Source organism: Rhea americana, unplaced genomic scaffold (assembly GCF_003343005.1).
Source record: "Rhea americana isolate MKP2758 unplaced genomic scaffold, rheAme1 scaffold_0, whole genome shotgun sequence".
NCBI lineage: Eukaryota > Metazoa > Chordata > Aves > Rheiformes > Rheidae > Rhea > Rhea americana.
Genome location: NW_028185037.1, coordinates 5754220 through 5780100, shown reverse-complemented (window position 1 = coordinate 5780100; position 25881 = coordinate 5754220). Strand labels below are relative to the sequence as shown.

At 37.4% G+C, this 25881-nt stretch overlaps 1 protein-coding gene across 3 annotated transcripts in view; it reads left to right on the top strand.

The window, feature by feature from the left end:
• The first annotated feature begins 6 nt into the window (after positions 1-6).
• WWP1 (WW domain containing E3 ubiquitin protein ligase 1) overlaps positions 7-25881 on the top strand; it is a 58790-nt gene continuing 32915 nt past the window's right edge. For all 3 annotated transcript variants that reach the window (XM_085308937.1, XM_085308860.1, XM_085308780.1), the window contains exons 1-2: positions 7-146; positions 22254-22344. In XM_085308937.1, coding sequence (XP_085165063.1) covers positions 22275-22344 — 70 coding nt within the window. In that variant the 5' untranslated portion in view covers positions 7-146; positions 22254-22274. The remainder of the gene's footprint in view (positions 147-22253; positions 22345-25881) is intronic.

The window sequence follows — 25881 nt, the reverse complement described above, 5'->3', positions numbered from 1 at the left end:
GCGCGCGAGCCGCCGATGCCGCGGTGAGATGGCATCATCCTGCGCGGCGGCGGCGGCGGAGCGCGGCGCGGAGGGGTGAGGAGCCGCGGCGGCAGCGAGGAGGAGGAGAAGAAAGGAGGCGGAGGCGGAGGAGGCTGCGAGCCACGGTGAGGAAACAAAACAGGCGGTGCCGCAGCCGCTGCGCCCTGCGGTCTGGCCCGAGGAGGAAAGCGGCGGCCGTTTCCCTCCCTCTTGCTGGCGGCGCGGCCGCGGAAGCGGGGCGCGGGCGGGGGCGCTGGACGGGGACCAGGCGGGGAGGAGGGGAATGGGCGTGGGGGCTAAAATGGCGAAGGGAGGCGTGGGGGGGTCGCGACTTCCGTGGGCTTGTGGCGGTGCGGGGCGGGGGGGAGGGCCGGAGTGTCGCGGGTGTCCGGTGTCGGGCGAGTAACCTTGTTTATTCCTGTCCGCGGCCTTTCGGGCGGGGGTGGCCGAGGGCCGAGTGCTGACCCGTGTCAAGGCCGAGTGGATCGCGAGAGGCGTTAGCGCTCGGGAGGCAGCGAGGCCGGCGCGGCGGCGGCCCTGGCCCGCTTGTCCGCCGGGGGTGGCGGGAGGCAGAGCCGGGGGTACGGCTTTCTCTCTTCACCTCTGGCTTCGCCTGCCCGCGGTGAAACGGGCGAGGGGCGAGGCGGGGAGCAGTCCCCCGCTCCGGCGAGCGGCTGCAACCCCGTCCCCCGCAGTATGTGGCGTGGGCAGGGGGGCGTGCGGGGTGGGCGCCAAGTCAGCGCCCGTACTGCTGAGTTAGAGGCGTCTGCGAGTCCGTCTGCTCCTCTTAGTGCAAGTTTTGCGGAGGAGACTTGAGAATTTGAGACCTTGAAACACCTATACGTGTTATTTATCTTTGTTTATGTTGTGACACGATGCTGCAACTTAGTGTGAATGTGCATTTGCCTAGTTTTTCTGTACATGTCTTATTTTTGCAACAATATTAGTTCTCTTCCAAGTTAAACTATGGTGATCTCACTCTGCTTCCAGGTCTATAAATGTTTAAGCTGTATGCCAAAGAGAGAAAAGGACTCAAAACTATCTAATCATTTTAATGGAGCCTTTCAGTGTTTGGATTAAACTCTGAAAAGGGATATTTTAGCATTTTAGCCATATTTTCTTATGGTTCCTGTGTCTCATAGAAAGTCATCAGGATGTTTCGTATTAAAAAACCCCAGATTATGCAAGTTTGGTAACACTGGCTTGCTAGATGATACTATCATTGGATGCAGGCAGTTGAGTTAAATATGGCTGCCCTTCACATTTTTATATATATATATATATATATATATATATATATATATATATAAAAATCTCATAATAACAATCTCCACTTAAAATTAATGTTTTGCTTTAATTCTTTTGTTATATAGGAACAAACTGATCAGTGATGATCTGTGGTAACTTGTCACGTCACTTCAGCTTTTTTTAATTTTATATGCTGTCTTATCTGAGTCCTTGTTAATAGATGTATAAACTAAACTATTATTTCTCCTTGATTTTAATAATAAAGATTTAAGAAATTTTCACAGAAAAAAATGTTACGATTTTTCATTCTTTTAAGAAGGATTTCACAGCTTGTAAAAGCACAGTTTATCTGGGAACTTGGCAGAGATGCTTTAAAATAGGACAACTGGAAATATTTTGAACTAATGTTGGTTGTAAACTAATCTGTGGTTTTAAAAGCCTTTTGTCTCTTCTTTGGGCTGTATTTTAAGTTTTCATTTAGATGTCTGATCCTGTAAATGCTACTAGATAGTATATCTTACTATCTGTAGTCTTTTTCTGATGATACTATAGAATTATTCCCTTAAATACATAACTATACTTGAAATAATACAGGCAGTTTTAAATATTCAAGAGTGAATATTTAGCGTGGGACATCTTGTTACCAAAAGAATATAAACTATTTTTGTTGGTGAAATTAATTTGCATTTGTTGCTAAACATCAGCAAACAAAATAYTGTAAACGAACTTTGTGTATTTTGTTATAGGATTGACAATAAAGTTAAAATAACCACCTGTCTTCAAGTGCTTCTTAAATTTTGGGAGGATTCACATAGCTCAGAGCCAGCCTCCTTTTCTGATTCTCTGGAAGCTCTGAAAAGATGGAGCAATGCTTGCCAATTCTGTTGCTTTTTCTTTTTTGTTATTACTATTCTCATTTTTCCATACAAATATTGTAAGCTGGAATTTGTACCCAGTCACTTTTCTGGTTTTACTCTTAAAAAGAATGTGTTGTGGGAAAGAGATTCTTCTTTCCCTTCTTCTATTCTGTGTCCAAAAACCAAGATCTATGATCAGAAGATGGTATTGTATTCAGTTTCTTTATTCTTCTCCCAAATTCCTATGCCAATAAAATACTGCATTTAAAACAGAGGTATTGTAATCAAAATTCATGAGCTAAGCCATATTTATTAATTAAAAATGGTTTCTGTTTATGCACTTAGGCCAGACCATTATGGTTGGCTCTTTTGCTAGAACAGAAGTTCATTTTAGAATTTAAGTGACTTGAATAGAATTCATAGATAATGAAGCAAGAAGGCTTGAAGGGGGAATGGATGGAGGGATAGACAAGTGCAAACATTAGAAGATGTCTCTTCCAAGCCCTCCTTAAGTGATTAGTGGAGGTTACTTTTAACTTAGTTAAAAATACTTATTCAAAAGGGGTGAAGAGGAGGGGTGAAGTTGCTGGTAAATACTACATTCTCTTTTAAGCTAGGTTAGTACTCCTCTCATCTGCTTCTTCAGGGTAATGTTTACCTCAAATTAAAAAAAAAGATTCGTATGCAATTGATACAAAGCTATATATAAGTTAGTGGTTGAGCTGCTCCAATGTGTTTTCCAGGATGAAAGTTTCAAAACCGTGGGATTTTTTTCCCCCTGTTTCTATGACAGCATCATAATCAGGATCCTTTTGTTTTTGCTGTCTTTATGAAATTTGTAAGCCAGAACTGCCAGGCTCATCTTTGAGTTTAGCTGTGGCTGGTGGAGTTGTTCTCTTGCTTTGGGCTATATACAAACTTGGGTAATAGCAGTTGGTTATGGCCAGATCTGCCTATAAAAGTTTATTTTGTAGAAGTTTTAATGTCAGTGAGGCCACTTTCTTTTTTTTTCTTTTTTTTTCCTGTAGGTGTTTGTTCAGATTTATTATATTCTGCTGATGTTTTACTGTAATGACATACAATGATCATGTTTAAGGACCATCAAAAGTTATCAGAGATCTGACTTTCACTCTCTTGAAGGAAATGGATATGGTTGGAGGGAGAAATCTCCTTTTTCTCCTCAGCAGAAAGGAGTTAGAGTGATCCGGAAGAGGTATTCCATTGCAGCTAGACAAAGGCTTGTAGGAAAGCACAAATCTACAAGTGATGCCCCTTCTTTTTTTCCTAGTTCAGTGACATGATGTGTTTTTGCTGAAATCTGCTCTAGTAGCTTTTTAGAGGGAGTTCTTTTGTTTTTTATTCTTTTCTTTCAGTGACAAGTTCTAATTACCATCTTTTAGGGTACGTTTTTGCTGTGTTTGAGGACATAACAGATTGACTAGAAGCATACTTGAATTTAGCTCTGTTTTGCAAACCTGATGTTGCTTTATGGAGGAACTCTAACAATTCTAGGGAAAGTATCAACTGTTGGAATAGTTTCAATATGTCAGAATTATTTAATTAGGAGAACACTGATTTCCACCACTGTCCACTTCCCTTTTTAGCATTTGTGACAGAATATTCAGCATACCTTCATCCTTATATTTTAGGTTGCTATTAGACTTATAGTATGAAATCATTAATGATCATAGGTTTGCGCTGTGGTATGCTGGTGTGGTTCTGTAGAAGCATATATGTGGCAAACAAACTGTTTTCTTCCTTCCTTCCTTGGTCCATCTTGAGGATTCTGTGAGACTGTCATCTAATGTATGGTTTAGTAATTCAATATTGCCATAAAAGCACTATTTAAAGAGAATGTGAGATTCAATTTATAAATTCTATTGCCTTTGAAGGATGAATGAATTTTACTTAGATGGTAGTTTTGCTTTATCAGGACTTTTGACTTAGTCTTCAATAAAAATCTGAGAGAAGCATGGTTTTAGCAAAACAGATTATCTATTTGGACTTTTGAAAAATTTTTGTTAATCACATTTTTCTTGTTACTTGAATATTAATGTTCTAGTTCAAGCGGCTAGGGTCTGAGTATATTTAATTGTAACCAGTTCAAAACCTGATAGGCATCCTCAGTGTTAAGGATATTAACTTAGAGGAATTTGTGTAACTAATATAGCTGTTAGTCTTTTGTAGTGAAATCAGCATCTGTCTAGGAGCAAGGAATTTTTCATTGACTCAAATCACTTGAGAATGATTCTGAATATAAAGATCTGTAGAGCAGTGTGTGTCCTTTTTTATTTCTCTCTCGATATAAGTGGCATAGAAAACTTTAAACATTTGTAACTGATTTTCTCAAGTTCTTTTTAAAGGTACAGAATTAACCCATCTACTTTTTCTGCTCAGATTTTAGTGTTATCTTGTTGAAAATCATTGTGAGGATGGGGAAAAAAATAGCTGAAAAAATGTAGAGAAGAAGTCACCCTTCTAAAATAAATAAGGAAAACAAACTCTTTACACATTCAAACATCTTTACCTTACAACCTGAAGTAGGCAGGAGAGAGCTCTTATTTGTACTTCTGTGAATACAGAGGAAAATGTACTGAGCATATTCTGTACATATTTCTAGTTACTGGGATTTATACTATACTTTTGTGCTATTAATATTTAAATATAGCAGCAGATTATCAGAAGAATCCTGTAAATTAAACAAGTGAAACCTTCTATCTCTCCCTTAGTATACTTGGGTGAAAAATATGAGAGAATTTCAGATTATATGTGTGTTTTCGTGTAACTAGTGATTTTTTTCAGTATAAATCAAATCAAGTGGGCTGTAATTTTAAAGCAGGGACAAGTAAACAGGAAAGAGTTTTCATAATTTGTAAAATTGCACAATATATTTAGGCATCAGAACTGAAGGAACACGTGTCCAGTTTTGAAACAGTGTTCTGCTAGTTCCTGTGAAATTCAGTAAAGGATAAATTTTCTTTATTTTTGTAAGCATGAACTAAAACTGCTAAGCAGACTGAAATAGATTCATTTGGAAAACTGATTTCATTTTTGCTAACTGGTATACTGAAATTAGCTCTTGCTTTTTGAAGTATGCATAATGACATTAAAGTATCTATGCATAAACCTAACAGTCATAAAGCAAAACAAAATGCAACAGGAAAATTAAAAAGATGAAAAATGATAGGATTGCCAAACTTCTCTTCCCCCCAAGGATAGACGTATGGAAGTTGCTTTTTTATAACTTCAAATTATATTTTTTTCCTTCATTCTTCTCAAATCCCTCTTTCTCACTGCTCCCAACTTAATTCTTACACTGTTATTTCTTCAAAAGATGACCACTGTCTTATTATAGTAGCAGAAAGATTTAGTTTAAAATAAAAGTCATATTTTGTCTTCCTGATGTAACTCAGAGGATAAGAAGAATTTCAGTGAGTATGGAAAAATTAGTGGAGAGCTCCTAAAATTTTATGTGGCANAAAAAAAAAAAAAAAAAAGAACACCGATTGACCTGATTGAGGGTCTTTTCCAATTAAAAGAAAAACAGCAACAGAAACAAGGACACATTAAGTGAAACTGTTAAACATTAGTTTCAAAACAAAAAGAAAAGGAAGTGGTTCTTCACACAGCTTGTGAGGTGTGGAACTCCTTACTGCAGGTTGAAGTACATATGAAAAGTTTACATAACTGTATTGTAAACTTTTTGCAGATTTTCTTCTGCTGCAGAGTAGCTGAAGGCAATATTTTATAGCCTTTGAATCCAAAGGCAGATTTTGTATTTTCTTGATTGATGTATTTATGCATTTTCTTGTATTAATGTCCGTAGTAAGGGATATTTTCAAGAACTTGACTCAACTAGTCAAATTTACATTTCATATTATAATTATCTATCTTTCTGGGGTAAACATAATTTGCAGCAGGAAGAGTGTGTTGACCATGTCATACAAATTTGGATGTGTGGATAAAGGATATTGGAGATGCTTTTCTCTTCCCCTTCGCTCCTTCCCCCTCAAAAATGCCTCTGAAATCAACAAAAAAGGGGGAATCATTCTGAAAATCTACTTTCTTCAATAGGAAATTGCTAAAACTTCACAGCAAAGTTCATTCAATCTCCTGATTTCAAGGCAAGATTTCAACTATTCATCCCAAGAATTAACTGTTACTGCCTTTACTTTCACAATTTTTGCCTTGCACCAGACAAGATACTGATCCTTGTGACAATGTATCCTTAYATGTCTCAGGAATGCCATCTGTTCTGTTGAAATGAAAGTGACTGATATTTCAAACGCTTCTGTCCTACAAAATTTAAGTACTTGTGGTCCACTGATTGCTTTGTAGCTTTGAATGAAACAATGTGAAATACATTGATGTGGTCAAGCACTGAGCCTTGAGGATTCAAGCTCATGGTCTTTAGATCCTTCTGGTAAGACTTATGTTACTCATTTTCATTTCTCACCTTTTGTGTGATAACATTGCTTATAAACTTGTTAAATTTTGGAACCAGATAATTATAATCTGAATTTGTCTTTTAAAATAGTTAGCAGAAGTAGGCAGTTCTTGTTTTTGGAAGTGAGAATTATTTATCACCTGAGCATCTCACTGAGGACTGAGTTGAATTCTCCAATACTTTAAAGACTTAAGGCCTGTTTGAAAAGTTCGTACAGGTTCRGTCTGTTTTTGACTTTCTGTGGTGCTGCAAGGCTAGTCTGATATAGGAAATAGCACACTGAGACTGATAAGAGATATCCAAGTAAGAGCAAATTAGTTGTGTGCTGAGTGATTGCCCTTAGACAGTAATAGGCAAGATTAGTGGTCTGCGCAGGGAATTGGGACAGACGTGTTAATGTTACAAGCACACACTGCTGAGGCAGAGCTGGAAGGAGACTTGCATAATACATTTTAAAAAGCAACTAGTAGGAGAAAAGAGAGTGAGAACTCACAATGACTACTACTATATACCTCTTGGAACTATTTGCTCAGATAATGTCACTGAGGAGAGGTAGATCACAGGAAACTTCTTACTGCCAAGAAATGTGGAAAAATCCTTTCTACTACTTTAACCTTTAACATTGGGTAGATACTTGTAGCTTCTTTGTGCCCACTTTCCTCTTTTGTGCTTAACATCTAACATCTTTATTTTATGTTTTGCTGGAATATTTTGAGTTGTTAGTTTTGCTATGATACAAGCAGACATGTTCTTAATTAGTAATGGCTGTCATGACAAATAAGGTGGTCATCAGACTGGCATGAACTCCTCTGAGTGTGGGTTTTGTAAGCTTTCTGGATACGTGCTCAGGCTGCTTGCCTGCTATGAAGCATATATCTACCTGTTTTTCTTACTGCAGTAATTTACATTAGCCAAAGTTTTAACAGGGAAGCACCTGTGTGTGACTGCAGTCAGAGTTTGTTTGTGGTGTAAGTATACTAAAAACTGCCCATATTCTAGAGATGTGTTCTAGTATACTAGATTGCTCTTGAGGTAAGTTTGGCCTTTGAGCCAAGCAGAATGGATGGTTTTGAGCTCATGCTGCAGCCCTTTGCTCAGCAGGGCAGGATTTGGGTTTTTCTCCTCTATATTGCTGTTGATTTTTATGAAGCTTGCGGGAACTTAATGTATCAGCAGACATTACCTCTCAGTTAAATTTAACTGAATCTAATGAAAGAATTCATTTAAAATGATGGAGAAGGGAGTGGGAAGAGATAGACAGTTGGACAGTATGAATCATACATGTGATGTTTTCCTCGGAAACCAGGTTAAAAAGGTCTTCACTGAAGAGCTGCTCATCTATCCATAAAGCAAAACAGAAGAGGTGGACATGTGGCAGTGGAGTCATAGTCGTGATTTGTTTAGACCCCTTGCATAACATAGTCTGAAAAAATATATTTTGTAAACCTTTGTAATTTTACAGTGTTTTTTGTTAGATCCTAATATGAGGCTGGCAGTGTGGTGTAGTTAATTCATAGAAAAATTTTACAGCAGTAATTTTCAATTTTCTGAAGCAGTAGTCAATGAGTATGCTTAAAAAAGAATATTTAGAACATTTGTTACATGTAGCTTGCTCTCCATGCCCATTTCCAATATGAATGGACCAAGGTTTCTTTGCTTGATGGGGAAAAAATGAATATAGGTTGACTTAAGAAAGATATTGTATGAAGAGAAGTGGCAGTTTGCCTTCCAGTTCAAATCTGGGTAGGTCTGTTATAGTGTTTGCAACTTTGAACTTGCTAACAAAATATTTGCAGCTTGTCAGGAATGTTGAAGTATCTCTGGAGGAGCTGTTAGCTGTCAGGAAGAACTAGCAGTTAGATCTAGTCTTGCCAACAAAGCCTTACTGACTTTCAAAAGGAGACTGCTGAACTTGAAATTCTACTAATGTCAAAACAGGTTCTAAGGAAGCTAGTGGTGTATCCCTGTCAGTTTGGGCCATAGGATTGGTGCATGTATATGAAATACTATTCTGTCTCTTACTATTTTGCCTGTTCTGAGGATTCAGTCCGAAAAGCCTATTGGTGATTTAATAATAATAATAAAAAGAATAAAGAGAGGGAGGGAGGGAGAGAGAGAACTTTGAGAACTTTCTCACAGCTTTATCCTCCTTGGTTTTGTAGAAGTCGGATTTGCTACTTAGCATTCTTGGATCCTTTTTCAGTCCTCTGAATCTCAAGTAATTCCCTGTTTCGAGAATGCCCATAAGCTGCTCTTAAATGAATGACTAAGGGATATTGTCTGCTGAAGATAGTTTTAATAGTGCTCTTGAGTTTAACAGGAAGCGGCAAGGCATTTGGGACTTTATATAGTGAATGTGTTTCGTGGGGTGAATGTTTGGTGCTAACAGCACGTTCTCATTGCACCACTTTCAAAAAAAAGTTTACAGCATTCAATATTAGCGTGAATAATCCTACAAACATAAATGTTTTGAAACAGTGCTTATAACTTTTTCCTATCTTCCATATCTATTTGTTTATGTAATTATTATTTGTAAGTCTGAATACTGCTGCATTTATTGTATTTACTTCTTAGGTAGTAAAGTCTTACTTGCTTTTTTTTTTTTTTTGACATATTTTTTAAACTCACCAGTGACTTCAGCACTTCCAATACCTAAGGAATTAGGGAAACTATTAGTAACTAGAAAAGGAATCTTTAGGATTGTTCTCATCCTGGTATGCAGCTATAACAGAATAGTTATTTTGTTAAATAGTTGAAAATAGCTTATTTTTCATTTTAATAAATGATATTCTGGAATTATTGTTAATGTGTGAGAGATTTTTCTTTCTTTTCCCATTAAGGTAGAGGCCTGTATTTCATCAGTATTTGTTTGACTGAAGTTTAAAACCAGTAGTAGATGCAATAGTATAATAATATTGTTCAATAAATGATGGTCTTCTCATAACAGTCCTATCCTAGAAGTACTGTGATGTGTTTCCTTAGTGTGATGAGGAGTAAAACCTATACTCTTAGCAATATTATTTTAACCAATCAGTGAAATACGTAAATTGTTTTCAGTTTTTAGTTTTCTAACCTATTAAACACTGATTTAAGTTACTATTTTAGTACTTTTAAAAATGATACTTCATGGTAAAGGACACTATTTAAGACTACTCACTAAATGTTACAAAATTGATTAGTCAAAGTTCTTACATTTGAAATGAAAAAAAGCTTTATAGAGAATAAGTTATGCTATTTTTTACCTTTTTTTACATTCACATTTTACATTTTTGGGGGCTTAGGACTGTATCTTTCTTTGTTCTCGCATGGGTTCTTAAAGTTAATAGTCTTTCCTTCTTTGAGCATGCTGTCATAAAGTTATGACTGGTACTGTTGCAGCTACTTTCTTCTTCACGATACATCATTTTAAATACATCTAGAAAAATGATGGAAGACATGTAGTGTTCCAATTTTAAATATATTTTTAAACTTGTTACATATGACTTCACTTGTGCTTCTGTGCTGGATAATTAAAATATTTCCCAGAAAAATTCCAAATAATTTAGATGTGAAAATCAAATACAAAAATATACATAGCACTGAATGTTAAAAATCGTAAAGGTGAAAGTAAGGGGGAAAAATAAAGGGATTGAAAACCAAGAAGTGGTTGAATTGATGCAGAGGGAAAAAAATTATATGTTTGGGAATTAATATGACAACTTGTATCAGGGCAAAAGCAAAACATGAAAAGACAAGGAACTTGAGCTAACATTTAATGTCATATAAACAGATTGGTTAAGTTAAATTGAAAAAATGCAGTCCTTTCAGTRTAGGTGCACTCAGGTTAGGAAACAAAGGTTAAAGTTGTTTGTGTAACTTGGACTTTGTCTTCCTTGTGTATGCCTTATGAGAGTTGCAGATCACAGGGCTGATTACTGTTTTTCTCCTACTAGACTATTTCATTCAGTGTATAGTGTAAGTGAGATGAAATAAGCCCTGCTGTTTAATGATGCCAAATTAGTCTGTAGTTCTTGCTCTATTTGCCTTAAATCCAGTAAATTTAAAAATACCAAGGCTTTCTATGTGACATCTCTATATTTATTCTAATAAAAAAGCTCATAATCTTTTTCACATTTTCAACTTACAGTAATTTCAAGGCAAAGTTAGTTATGGCTGCATAACTGATTAAAATAAGTTGATTTACAACTAAATATAACCTTTTTAAACACTACTTGCTAGCCAGAAGAATGCATAATGGGAGTGAGGTAATTAAAACGTTTGTATAGCTAAAAATATTTTCCTATTTTTCGTGTTTGTATTGTGTTCAGTTTGGTTCCTTAGGAGTGATGAGTGTGTATATGAAGGAAGTTTTCTAGATGTGTGCAGTTTGTCAAAACAACATTTTGCAGTATTTAATTAGTTATACTTAAAAACTAGGAATGTAAAACAGTGTGTGTGTTTTATATCCTGTTATCCTACTGAAAGCTTTTGAATCAAAATTAACCAGTAAGTATTTTGATTAAATGTGCAAGATATCCATGCCTAGTGCTTTTCACTGGAAGCCTCTGTTTACAGGAGAGGATTTCTTTTTTTCCTCACACGTACCAATAAATTATTAGTTAATACAACCTAATGCCTTGACCTCTTAGCTGTATCCCTAGTCCATCACACCTAAAGCAAACTACTGACTTTGCTTCACAATACATTCTTAATTACCATGAGCTTGGCCAGGAAGGAGAATGGAGCTGCTGACATTTTGAGTTGGCCTGGAACAGATCTTAAAAGAACCTATGTCTTAGTTGGAAGAGCACAGATCAAATTTTCCTAAAGTGAACAACATCAAATGGATTTTATTATCACCATAGAGCAGAAAGTTTAGTGATTTTAATATGACCATTTTAAGGCATATGAAGGCTCTCCCTTGTTGTAAATATAGTCTTTCCATTAGTTCTTACAGTAGCAAGCCTGTTTGTGGAGCTTAAGGAAATAGGGCTTTGATTTTAAAGTTCTGTATTTGTCTGGGTGTAAGTGCTGTTGTAATTTTAGTTGTTGATGACCAAAGTTGTCTATTTAAGGAGTGTCAAGCCTTAGAAGTTTTTCGATAGTTAKTGGAGGCAAGAGAGGAGTTCTAGAAATAGCCCTTTAGCATCTATCCTGCTCAGTTTAATAAAGGCCAACAAATCTTTAGGCATATGTATTCTTCTCCAGATCTGAAACAAAAGTGTCAGATTTCAAAGCTTAGTGTTAAAGAAGAGTAGCTTTGAATTTATTTAGATATATGTACCAGATAGTAACTTACTTCTCTCTTAGGTATCTATCTGTGGAGTAAAAATCATGATATCATAGAATCATAGAATCAGTAAGGTTGGAAGGGGCCTCTGGAGATCATCTAGTCCAACCTCCCCGCTCAGCAGGGTCACCTAGAGCATGTTAGCTGGGGTTGCATCCATGCGGGCCTTGAAGATCTCCAGAGAAGGAGACTTCACAACCTCTATATGTGTGGGGGGGAAAGTGATATGGTGGTGGGGGAAAAAGATAGGCAATTTTTGGCTTGTGTAGCATGAAGAGGCTAACAAAGGGAAGGGAAATTTATCATATGCCTTAGAACTATCTGTTGAATGCGTGATTTCTGATATCTAGTTGAATAGGTTCCAGCCTGAACAATATTTTAAGTCACAAGGTTAGCTTTTGAAAGCATCGTGTGGGCTCCAGTGAACATAAGGCMTGAGAGTCAGAGGTAATGACTGGTTTGTAAGATATTCTGCTGGGTTGTCTTTTTTTTTTAATCTGTCTAGGTACATTAAGCATTTGGCATGCTGAATATATCATTAGCAGTGGCATGTTTTGGATTCAGCAATTTGATGTTTTTGTTAAGATATCTACTATGTTTGTAGAGATACTTTAACAGTTCTGCTTTTATTTCTCAGGGATGCCATCTCTCCCTTCAGTACAGGAAGGACCACTTGAATTTTTCTCATGATATTAGGAAAGTTAAGAGRGATGGATCCAGAAAGATCTACTTCAAGATTAGATCTTCCTCTTAATGCTTCATAACTTTTATCAGAAGTTTGAGAGTGGGTGGAATTTGATATTCAGGGGCATAAGATAACTGAGATTTTCTTTATTATTAATAAATGTATGAAAGTAGTTCTTCAACAGCTGTAGCTTGTTCAGAGACGTGACCTGTCTTTGTAAAGAGTGCCTTTTGAATGAAGGATCTCTTAAGGTTACTTAGGGATTGGATGTATTTTTTTTGTGTGAATGAATTGATGTCTAGGGTCTAGCTCCACGCTGGGACTGGCAAAATCTGTGCTCGCTTTATGGAGGTAGATATGTTCGTCTGTGGATTCTCTGTCATCTTATGTATTGTGAAGTAAATTTTTGCTGTTGATGATGGAGTTAAAGATATCAGTCTTGTGGTAGATAGATGAAGAGTGATAGTTATTAAATTTGTTGTGGAAATAAGTGACAAATCTAGATAATATAGAAGTCTTTGGTTCAGTTTTAAGAAGAAAATCCTATTTTATTTTCTGTTGTATGGAATGAGTTTCCAAGATGAAATTTTCCCAATGTCAGAAGGAGACATTCTAAATTTTTTTAAAAAATACAGAGATACTGCTTCTCTCTGGAAGGTATCAAACTTGCTTATTTATTTATTTAATTCAGTTAATTAGAAGTGTGTTCAATTTGTTATTCACAAAATCAGAAAAAAATATCATCTCTTTCGATAGAGATACATGATCAGATTATATGTACATGTCACAAGTCTTCATGTGGACAGTATCCACTTAGTAATGGTCCTTCTGGTACTAACAGTTATCACCACATTGATGATAAATAGTGAAATAGACCTTCAGATCAGAAGTGCACTGAATAGAAATGTTGGATCTTACTGGAAGTCCAGTGTGAGGAAGGGGAATCAGTTAAGAATCTGCTGGTATTTGAAATGAGTTCAGTTCTTTGTTCTTTTTGTATTTTTGTTCTTATTTTTAGACCAAGAACTTTCTTCCGAGATTAGACGATTTGGTTTCATTGTAGAAGAGTCATGATTTACTTTTTAAACCTTTGAAGGTAAACTGKTTTTGAGAAGAGCAGACATGGAAAGGTGGTTTCCATTTGGTCTGTTAACAATTTCAGTGTTTTTCTAATCTGACTCTTCTAATTTGGATTATTGAATAACTGCTTTTGTTTGCTGTTTTAGGCATTGTGCTGTCCTAAAAGCTACTGTACTGAAATCTCAAATTCTTTTATTTCTGGGTTTACCACCACTTACTACCTCTAGTAGGTATAATATTTCACGCTTTTACATGCTGGCATTTTTGATAYTGTGAAAACGGCAATTACTTCAATACTATTAAAGGTTTGGCACAAGAGATTATTGATTTTACAACGCTCTAAGTGTCAATCTTCATTTACTGATCTCATCTACAATAACTGATCTAAACTTCTGGAATGTGAGGACTGGGGGAGAGATTTTTGAGAGACTTTGGAGCCTGTGGTACAGGATGACAGAGCAGCTGTGTTGTAGCATTTTTCAGTAAGGGGATGATTGTCCCACTGGGTCAGAGAGAGTAGGAAATCATCTGCCTTCTTAGCTTCAGCCCTTCTTTATCCACTGAAGGAACAAGAAGGTTTCCTAACAGTGTTGTCCCATCTTGGGAACAGGAATCTGTATTTGTGGAGGAAGGAGAACACAAAGRGAATAATTCAAGTGTAGCATGGAAATCAGTATTGTCAAGACTGTGGTAGTTTAAATATTGCTTAGTTTTGCATCTAATAGAATTGTAACGGTATTGTGGTAGCTCTATGTATTCCATCGCTAAATAATATTGATAAAGGTATGATCATGTCATTAGATAGCTTGCTAATGATCCTAAGCAACCACATTTCTGTTCTTTTCTATTTTAAGGATCTCTTATGTCTAGAATTTCTAATCAAAATAATATAACCTTTTTTGTTCATGTTTATGTTTTGTAACAAGCAAAAGTGACTAATGGAAATGTTGTTGTTTTCCTGTGGCTCCCGCAGAACAATATTCATAGTTCTTAGGGTTTCACATCACTTATTCCCGCCCCCCCCTTACTTCTGTCCTTTTTTGATTGAGGGGAAGTATTGAATACACAAACTTCCTTTAAAAAAATCACTGAGAAAAGATTTTTCTGCATTTACGTGCTTATTTGGAGGATATGGTGAGATACAGGAAAAATAATAAATATTGATGGCATTATGGTGACTTTTCTCTATAGTCAATTGAAAGGAAGACACTGGAGAGAGATTACTAATATTTAGGTACTTTGCTTATCTACTCCCTTTGTCCTTGTTGAATGCATTATACAACTAGACCTCAAGTTTTCTTACTCAGATTTTGGGAATATAAGAAGACTCTTGATTTGCCAGTGGTCATTTGTGGTATAATCTGTACTCTTGCTTGCTTTTGCTTTTTGCCATCAGTCATGTTTTATATTTTCTCTACAACAGAAGTGTCAGATCAGCAAGAAAAGAAATMTGTGTTCATTAAAGCACCATCAGTGAGCGCAAATACACTCTGATTCAATTTAACTCATTTTAAATTAAAATTATATTTATTTTCTCTTTTGTCTGATATCAGCTGAAACGGCAGTCACTTCCTGAAGTGCTCTTATTACAGTTTCATAAAAGTATCTGATCTGTCTGAAATTAAAACGGAAAACTGGCATATTCCAAACTGACATATGGAAAACTTCTATAAATRTAGATCTATCTTGTTCATTCACTCAGCTTTTGGATGTTTTCTGAGTTCCTGGCTATGTCCTTGTTGGTATTTGTTACAGAGGTCTGACCTTGTATAAGTAGAGAGTGTTTGTGTGCAGTCCTACTACTGGTTTTGTGATCAGAACTTGTCATATTTCTGTCAGTATAACAAGAGAGCTTGTATTAATTGCATCATCTCAGCAAGGCATCCTTGAAGTTTGCATGAATGTAACATTCAAAATAYGCATGTTACTACAAGTGCAACAAATTTTAATTTCATCCTCCTGAGYTGGAGCTTCTTGGATAGTTCCTTGATATTTTTCCCATTTGCGAATCTTTTGGTTTAAAGTTAATTTGAAAATTCATGTAACATATCTTTGTTTCTGCTGATTTATTGCTGTTCCTGTATTTTAACYGTGTCACGTGACAGGACCATCTATTGTGAGATGGTATCACAAATAATCAAATAATAGTTATCTTAAACTAAATGCAACTTTTTAACCTTTTTTTTTCTCCTAGATTCATTCCTGTGCTATTGTATTTTTATTAATAATAAAAGGATTTTTCTGTTGGTTGACATAGTTTCCTATATCTAAATTGCTTAGTCCTTTATGAAAAATATTTTCTTCAATTATGGATGTAAAGCRCCAATGAATTTCTAAATATGTATTTACTATATCAGTGATACTTCTAGCTGTCAACTTTACAAGAAATACCGTCTTCTGTATCAGTACAGTGCAGTACAAAGTCCCAGACAAGTACATTCATTAGCAAATAGGTGATGCCATTCAAAATGTATCTGCTTAAATTAATCATTTACTAAAGTCTGAAAAAATAAATACTTGGAATTCCTGCTAGAGTAGTTGTCCAAATTTCTGTCATTTTAGTAGTGGTTTGGGATTTAAAGAAATGCTTCACAGAAGTCTAAATTTAATAATATCATTACTGTTTTTAACTAGATTCTTTTTTGAAACTGTTTATTCACCTAAATTATGATTTTTTTCCCCCTTTCATTGAATACTATGTCACCTGTTATGCTATTTAACTAAGGACTTATTTTTGTCCTAATTGACCTGTACCCAAGGTATTTGAAACTGAAGTAATACTAATTTTATCATATCTGTTATAGTAGTTTATAGAATCATAGAATCAGTAAGGTTGGAAGGGACCTCTGGCGATTATCGAGTCCAACCTCCCTGCTCAGCAGGGTCACCTAGAGCATGTTAGACAGGGTTGCATCCAGGCAGGCCTTGAACATCTCCAGAGAAGGAGACTCCACCACCTCTCTGGGCAACCTGTGCCAGGGCTCTGTCACTCTCACAGGGAAGAAATTCCCCCTCACACTCAGGCAGAACTTCCTGTGCTTCAATTTCWGCCCATTGCCTCTTGTCCTGTCACATGGGACAACTGAAAAGAGTTTGTCCCCGTCCCCTTGACACCCTCCCTTCAGGTACTTATACACATTGATCAGATCCCCCCTCAGTCTTCTCTTCCCCAAGCTAAACAGGCCCAGCTCTCGCAGCTGTTCCTCATAGGGCAGGTGCTCCAGCCCTCTGATCATCTTTGTAGCCCTGTACTGGGCTCTCTCCAGTAGCTCCATGTCTCTCTTGTCCTGGGGAGCCCAGAACTGGACACAGGACTCRAGATGAGGCCTCCCCAGGGTGGAGTAGAGGGGCAGGATCACCTCCCTCGACCTGCTRGCAACACTCTTCCTAATGCACCCCAGGAGACCATAGGCCTTCTTGGCCACAAGGGCACATTGCTGCCTCATGGTCAGTCTGTCATCCACCAGCACTCCCAGGTCCTTCTCTGCAGAGCTGCTCTCCAGAAGGTCAGCCCCTAGCTTGTACTGGTGCCTGGGGTTATTTTTCCCTAGGTGCAGGACCCTGCACTTGCCCTTGTTGAACCTCAKGAGGTTCCTCTCTGCCCAGCTCTCCAGCCTGTCCAGGTCTCTCTGAAWGGCAGCACAGCCCTCAGGTRTGTCAGCCACTCCTCCASCTTRGTATCCTCAGCAAACTTGCTGAGGAGGCACTCTGTCCCCTCATCCAGGTCAYTGATGAAGAAGTTGAACAGGATGGGACCCAGTACTGAGCCCTGGGGGAYGCCACTAGCCACAGGCCTCCARCTGGACTCCACGCCACTGGTGACGACCCTCTGAGCTCTGCCTTTCAGCCAGTTCTCAATCCACCTCCCTGTCCACTTGTCTAACCCACACTTTCAGAGCTTCTCTAGGAGACTGTTATGGGAGACAGTGTCAACAGCCTTGCTGAAGTCAAGGGACACMACGTCCACTGCTCTGCCCTCATCTGCCCAGCCAGTCATTCCATCATAGAAGGCTATCRGGTTGGTTAAKCAGGATTTCCCCTTGATAAATCCATGCTGGCTWCTCCTGATCACCTTCTTTTCCTCCATGTGTCTGGAGATGACCTCTAGAATGAGCTGTTCCATCCTCTTTCCAGGGATGGAGGTGAAGCTGACAGGCCTATAGTTGCCTGGGTCCTCCTTCTTGCCCTTCTGGAAGACTGGAGTGACATTGGCTTTCTTCCAGTCCTCAGGCACCTCTCCAGTTCTCCAGGAGCTTTCAAGGATGAAGGAGAGTGGCCTGGCAACAACATCCGCCAGCTCCCTCAGTACCTGTGGGTGCATCCCACCTGGGCCCATGGATTTGTSGATGTCTAGCCTGCCCAGAAGGTCTCTAATCCTTTCCTCCTYAACCAAAGGAAAGTCTTCCCTTCTCTGGACACTCTCCCTCACATCCAGGCTGCAGGATTCCTGRGGGCTGCCCTTAGCAGTGAAGACTGAAGCCAAGAAGGCATTCAGTAATTCTGCCTTCTCTGTATCCCTTGTCACCAGGGCCCCCRCCCCATTCRGTAGYKGGCCCACATWTTCCCTRGTYSTSCTCYTGCTGCTGATGTATTTGAAGAAGCCCTTCCTGTTGTCCTTGACATCCCTTGMCAGACTCAATTCCAGCTGGGCCTTAGCCTTCCTCGCCGCATCTCTACATACTCTGACTGCATTCCTGTAATTCTCCCAAGTAGCCTGTCCCCTCTTCCACATTCGGTGTATTTTCTTCTTCTGTCTGAATTTGGCCAGGAGCTCCTTGCTCACCCATGCAGGTCTCCTGCCCCTTTTTCTGCACTTCTTACTCATAGGGATGCACTGCTCTTGAGCTTGGAGGAAGTGATGTTTAAATAGTAGCCAGCTCTCCTGGACCCTCCTTCCTTCTAGGGCCTTGACTCATGAGATTCCWCCAAKTAGGTCTCTGAAGAGCCCAAAGTCCGCTCTCCTGARGTCCAGGGTTGCAATCCTGCTTGTTGCCTTAATTCTTTCCCGCCGGATCCTGAACTCCACCATCTCRTGGTCACTGCAGCCAAGGCTGGTCCCAACCTTCACATCTCTAACCAGTCCCTCTCTGTTGGTAAGGACAAGGTCCAGCAGGACACCCTTCCTCRTAGGCTCCTCCACCATTTGTGACAAGCAGTTATCATCAATGCCTTGCAGGAGCCTCCTGGACTGTTCATGCCTTGCTGTGTAGTAGTTAGAYTGTACTCTCTTAGTTGGGGTACTGGTGATGTATGATAAGGATGGTTTAGAAAGAAGTGCTGTAATAACTATGAACTTCACATGGCACTTGAGACTGTATTTTAAATTTTTTTTTAATGTGGAGGAATTTCTATGGGGTTACTGAGACAGTTCTGAAATGTAAAGTTCCACATCCCTTTTGACCAACGAAGTTCAGCCTAGATAGTTGAGTSAAGAGCTGTAGGAAACTCTGTTCAGGAATGTTGTAACTGTAGCTTTTGTTAGAATTAATTTTCTGATTTTGAGGAAGAATATAACTACATGGATAGTAAATCTTTCATTTCTGTGTGTAATCCTCTTTCTACGATTATTTAGGMGATAACATCAAAGTCATTAACCCTTATTCAACATGTTTAATAGGTAGGTCAYTTATTTTCAATAACAAGAAAAAGAGATTTAGGGCTGAGGAAACAAAAAATTATGTGCATGATGCAAGGAAGCRGTAAATGGTGCCCATAAGACATAATGTTTCTTCTCCATTAGAGGTTGGAGCTTGCACAACTGGAAATTGAACTACCGGATCTTTTAGTGTTTCTTCACTAACTAATTTTCTTCCTCATGTTGATTTTCTTGCRAATTAGAACAAGCAAATACTAGTATTTTGCTTTTGACATTGTCTCTGGTTGTGGAGAACTTCTCAATCTTCCAGATGAGTATCATCATTTTAATTACTTCCTGTGGTTGCCAACTCCTCCCATTCTTCACCAAAATCAGACAACTTGCTTAGTTGTTACTTTGGGCTCATAAAGATGATAGGCTGCTAGTCCTTGAAACTTTTTTTTTTTTTTTAAGAATTTCCAGTTGTAGAATTATTATCTTTCTCAGCTTGTGAAAAAACATATTGCTGAGGAAGTGGAAAAGTGTTGGTGTAATCCTATCCTGGTGCAAGTCTGTCTGTCCCTCTTTTGTGTGAGTTCTTTGCTGTCCTTGCTAAGTTTCATAAGGTGCTTGCTCATTCTGTTGCGCCCTTGGCCTCTCCAGAAGCCTGAAGTTTTTTGCGAACATTTATATCAACATTATTGTTTTATTTATAAGCCTTTTCTTTTCTCCATCCTCCTGATTWTAAATTWATAGACAGTGATAAGATCCACTTTGTCTTTATTGTTACTATACTAAATATTTTTTCTAATCTTTAATTGTTTTCATTCTTCAGTAGAACTTTTTTGTCCTATTCTTTCCTTGAATTTATACAATGTCACTAATACTATTTTTATGACTACTGGAAACATTTTGTTTAATAGATACTATTTTTTAARTATCTATAGCTGCTTCGTGGCAGTAATTTTCCTATCAAAGACTGAGGGACTGTGAATAAGCTTCAGATTATGCTTCTCCTCTTTATTTGTGTAGCAGCATTTGCCACCTTCTGTATTTCTAGAACAGCCTTCAGAGAGTARTAGGTGTCCAAATCTCCAGATAAGCTCCTTCATCTTGTACAGTGTAACTTAGTGCTAACTTTTCTTGCTGAAGACTTTGTTTGCCTGGAAAGACTCGTTCAGATATGAGAGTGTGACCCAAGCATCAGGCAATTAAGCTTTTTTAATTTTTGACATACACGTGSAGAAGAGGTCACTAGAAAAATGATTGATTAATTTTCTCCATTCGACTCAGTCAAAGAAAATCTAATGTCCCTCTCTCTCCCCTTAATTTCTAATCAATAAAACAAAGATGGGGAGTCCTACAACTTGTAATCACCTTGTGTTTCAAAGTTTCAGAAGCAATCRATTCAACTGATTTACTCTGTTCAGTAAAGTCATTTTAAATAAAAGTGTAATATAACACTTTCTTCCTGTTATTGTTGATGTAGAAATACACGTTTAATTAAAAAAGAAAAACTTAATGCTATTTTTTGCATGCCTGCTAATGGCTTATTTTATTTACAGTCTCCTAAGCAAATACAAATTAGGAACTACAGTCATTGCTCTGTAAAACTACCTAGATGTACCGTATCAGCAGGAATGTAGGATTCGCTTTCACGGGGGCAGAAGCAGAACACCRTGGTGCCACTCACGTGGAATGCATTCAGTAACTGTCCCAGAAACGTGCAGTCCTCTCCTAATCACACGCCTAACTTCGTTTCATCTCCTTGCTGTGTTGGGATCTTCTTGCCATTGTGATCATTTCTCGCTCGTGGGGAAARATGGAAAGCTCTGTGCAGTTCACTCGCTTTGCTGTTATCTGGACGTTGGCAAGCCACATGTATTCCAAATCCATTCAGCAGTTTAGGAGCAGRCAGAGCCAGAAACTCGGGTTAGGGCAGGTGGTATGTCTTGAAGACAAGTCAGCAGAAGTCTGAGAAGATGAAGCAATGGACTGTCTACCTGAGGGACTTTGAAAGTGGTGTTTTCTTGTTTGTTTTCTTGCTCTGTGTGTTTGAGGACTAGAAAAAAAAAAGCTAGTGTTTGTGGCCTAAGTAGGTTGAAAAGTAGGAAAAAAACCCAGTAAAAACAATGATTTTATCAGTGATAAAATATGCCTAAATTAATTTTTTCATATATGGTTATAACTAGATTGCAGAGCTTGATTTCTTGTGAAAAAATTGCATTTATTTTCCATGGGATTGATTGTATGTGTTGCTCCTGTAATGTCTTCTACATTATTATTGATACTGGTTGAAGTTCGCAAAAATAAATACATGGACATATGTCCAGACTGTGGGAARTGTATTTTAAATGTATTATTCTTTTTTTGGTAAAAGATAGCTGTTTTGTAAAAACAGAGAATATGTTTTATTTCTAGCTTTGTTTCAGGTGGTGAGGGGGAGTGATATTGTCTGCATGTGCTTCAAGTGTGGTTGGTTCCCATAGCTGAGAGCCACAGCATCTTAGAGACATTGAATGAATGTAAGATAGGGGTGGTCCTTGTAAGCACTTGCTCTCTCAAGAGATGAAAAAACGTGATTAGTGAATAAGCAACAGTGGTATTGAACACTGACTGCAAATCTAGGAACAGAATTCAAATCTTCTTGTTCTGAATCACTTACTATGGTGCTTAATKGCATACTTCTGTGGTAATCTGATTTTCAGGCATCTAAGCATTTCGGACATTTTGTTCATTTGAAGCTAYTGGCACCCCTGAAGTCAGGACCAAAAGCATTCCTTATGGAGATAGGAATAATGATTTTTTCRCAAGTGTAATTTTTCTTACCTTATACAGTTGTTCTAAACTATGTAAATTAACATTTACTCAAGTGCCTTGGCATCCTCAAAGGTAAGGTGTGACAAATTTTCAAAGTAATTATTCTTTTAACTGATGTTACGAAGTTGTGTGTTCTGCCATACTAAATAATGTTTAGAAACTTGCTCCTTAGCTGAGCATTTTATTTAGTACTTGTAACTAACATGCAGAAATAAGTACTTTTTAGTAAGCTACATGTGTATTTTTTATAGGCTAGAGCTACAACTTCTGACATGGCCACAGCCTCACCAAGATCTGATACAAGTGACAACCATAATGGAAGATTACAGATGCAAGTAACAGGCAAGTAGTGATCTTAATCATGACCATTTTTACAGGGAAATATGTATTCTTAAAAAAACAAAGCTGTTTTTAAAAGTTGTGTGAAAAATAAATCGATGCAGTTAATATGTTAGTAACTCAAATATTATAATTAAGGGCATAACTATAACATACAAAGATGACTGAAGCTAGGTAGACTTGAGGTAGTGAGTTGAATAACAGGGTTTAATGATCTCTTCAAATTAAAAAAAAAGAGAGAAAGATTTAATACAACAGTAAGGGCAAATGTAAGGGACTTCACTTGGGAACTAACTAATAGCACAAATTCCATACAGGGAGCAGTTGTTACTGAAATTCTACACAAAAAAGATTGCAAGCTGAAAATGGGTGCACTATTACAGTGAAGYTAAAGTAGTACAGGAAGAGATTGTAAAATCTATTAAGTTTTCAAAAAATTAAGATCTTTGGTCACATATCAGGCAAACTTCTGTTGGGAATAATGTAGGTGATCTGTGTTACCCTTAGGGCAGCRGGATGCACTATATAGCCGTATAGAATCATTTATGTTGGAAAGGAGTTCTTGAAAGCTCCTGGTCCAACCTCATGCTGAAGGCCGGGCTACCTTTGAAGCTGGATCAGATTGCTTGGGTTATTGTCGAAACTTCCTGGGCAACATGTTCTAGTGATAAACCACATTCATTATGAAAATGTTTTTCTTTTCATGTGATTGGAATTTCCTGTGCTGCATCTTGTGATTGTTTCCTCTCTTCCTTTTGTTCTGTGGGCTCTCAATTTGAGATGGACTTTAGTCATCCCAGTATCTACTGGAAGAGAAATGCAGTGGGGTACATACAATTCTGGAAATTTCTAGTTGTAACAGTGGCAGTTCTTTTGATAGGTACTGACAAAGCTGAATAGGTTATGAGCTCTGCTGGCTCTACTATTCATGAATAAAAACTGGTGATGGATGTGATGATCAGTGTCAACTTTAGCTGCTCTTGTTATTGGATGGCAGAGCAGAATAGAGAACTGTCGTAGTCTGAGGAGAAGAAAAATAAATAYAGGTAAACAAGTAATTACTAAAACACTACTATAATTAGATAAATGTAAAAATGTTAAGAGCAAGTAGTTAGAAAAGTGTTTTAAGTAAATAACTATGCACATATTCATATATAAATATTATTTTACCATTGATAGATAACTTGAACTTTTCCAGGGATCCTGAGAAATCTGGGAACCCTGAAGTAAGAATGAATGCATAAACAAGAATATATTAAGGCTATCTTGAACAAAACTTGGAAAAACATGAGTAAGATACACTGGCTAAAAAAAAAGAAAATCTGCATCTGAAGAAAGATGCTTCATGATGGATTTTCCAAAGATTGTCAGCTTATCTAAGAAAGCATACGTTGGATAGTTCCCAGAATGGCTGTTCCATCAAATTAAATATAAGAGGAACCTTCAGTGAGAAAATCGATTAATCTTGTATACAAATCACATAATTTGATAATGTAAAGAATCATCAAAATTGATTCTAACTAGTAGCGTAGGTGGAGTCACCTAGTTTTGGTGTATAAAGCTGTAATAAACTAAGTTATAGATGCCTAATACCCACAGAACGAGATATGAAGGGGCAATCATTTTGGTAACCTGTACTGCTCTGCTACTTAGCAAGTACTCTTTTATTTTCCTGGCACATGAACTTCTCTGACTTCAAGAGACCTTGTTTCAGGTGTATAAGCTGACAGAAGTTATACATCTGTTAGGGTTAGTTTTCTGAAGGTTTAGTTCTCTAACCAGTCTTTATTGCAAGATCAGAGGAATGCCAGTGGCAGTACAATGGAAGAGGTGGGAGGGAGACCTTTGGTCAGCATTGCTGACTTAGGCTGGCTTATGCTTAGATCAGTTTATACTGTTTTGGATCCTGTACTTATATTTCAAGAACCGTAACTGAAAAGCACTTTTACAAAAGAAGCAAGTAGCCGTCATCAGTTTTGCAAACAGAGAAATTCATGTGGAGTGGTAAGTGACCTGTTCAAGATTGAATAGTTGACAACATGTTGCCAACAAGTTGTGCCATCAGTATTTTTCAAATATACTTAGTGAGATATCATGTCTTGTCAAATCTCTTGGAAGTCTTTTGCTGGTTTTTGCCCAGTATTTCTAATTTTTAAAAAGATGAAATGACACTGTTGACCTCTCATGTTTGGGGTCTCAAAACTTCATGACATAAAATATAATTAGAGAAAAGGGAGATAATTAAAGGAAAGTTTATATATTATGAATAGATAACTATGTTTTAATAAATGCTGTAGTTGGTATTAAAAAGTAAAATATGGAAGAAAAATGAATGTGGAAGAAATAGAGATTGTTCCAGCTTAAGATATACTGACCAAAATTTCAGATGAAAAAATATGCCTTGTGAGTGGGATTATATTTTGAATTTTTACATTTAATTTTTCATTGATATCAAGGCTGCATTCCAGTTTTATGACACTTGTGGGACTTAGTTTGAAATTTTCAAATGCAAGGAAGTGTACAATTTTTAGTGGAAATTAAGTAGCAATGTTTGTCTCATGTCTTTAGAATCTTGGATAGTTGCATCTCAGTAACTAACTAACGTATACTTTTCGGAATTCTGTAACCTGGAAGTATATGGCAGCCTTTTTTTTTTTTTTTTTTTTTTTTTTTTTTTTTTTTTTTTTTTTTTTTTTTTTTTTTTTTTTTTTTTTTTTTTTTTTTTTTTTTTTTTTTTTTCAGGCAGTTTATTTAGCTTTCACTTACTTTCCTATATGGTATTTGCTATTCCAAAAATAACAGGGAAGGATTATTCAAGTGGCTGAAAATACTCAGCCTTGCTTTAAGTTGAAAATGAAGGGAAAGAGAATAACGTTGAAGTATGGGTGGCATAAGAGAGAAAGCATAGTCAGCAGGTATGTACGGCTGTGATTTCATCAGTGATATCTCCTGAAGGATGTGCCTGAAATAGAATTTAAAATGTTGGCAGTTAGGCCACTATTAGTTTTTATAGTAACATTATCAGCTGGGTGAGGAAGTAAGAGAATGACTTACGGGGAGCACTGAGAACTTTGCCAGTGATTTGGAGGCAAAAAATAGATTCTTTGGTCACTTGCTATTTCTTAATTATTGAAGATTTACACTATTCTGACACTCTGAGTTCCTCTGCAAAGCTCTTTAAACAGGGGAAATATAAGAGTTGATTTCTATCTTTTAACAAGCTGATGTGTACAACCWCAATTGTAGCATAGGCAAGGAGCTGAAGCTCTGCATACAGGTTGTTGTCTGTGCTATTCAATGAATGAAATCTTGAACTGCACCTGAATTGTGTATGCTCCCGTATCTATGTATAATTTAAAGCACTATTAAAGCTCCTATTTAAAAAGAGAGCAAAAAAATCTGCCCGATAATTTCTCTGATATATCATGCCTAGTCATTTTTCATTTAAAAGGAAGAAGAGAAGGAAGAACGAGGGAATAAACAAAAAAGAAAGTACAGGATTTGTTTTTTCCCCTAGAATAGTTTTACTTTCTCTCTCTC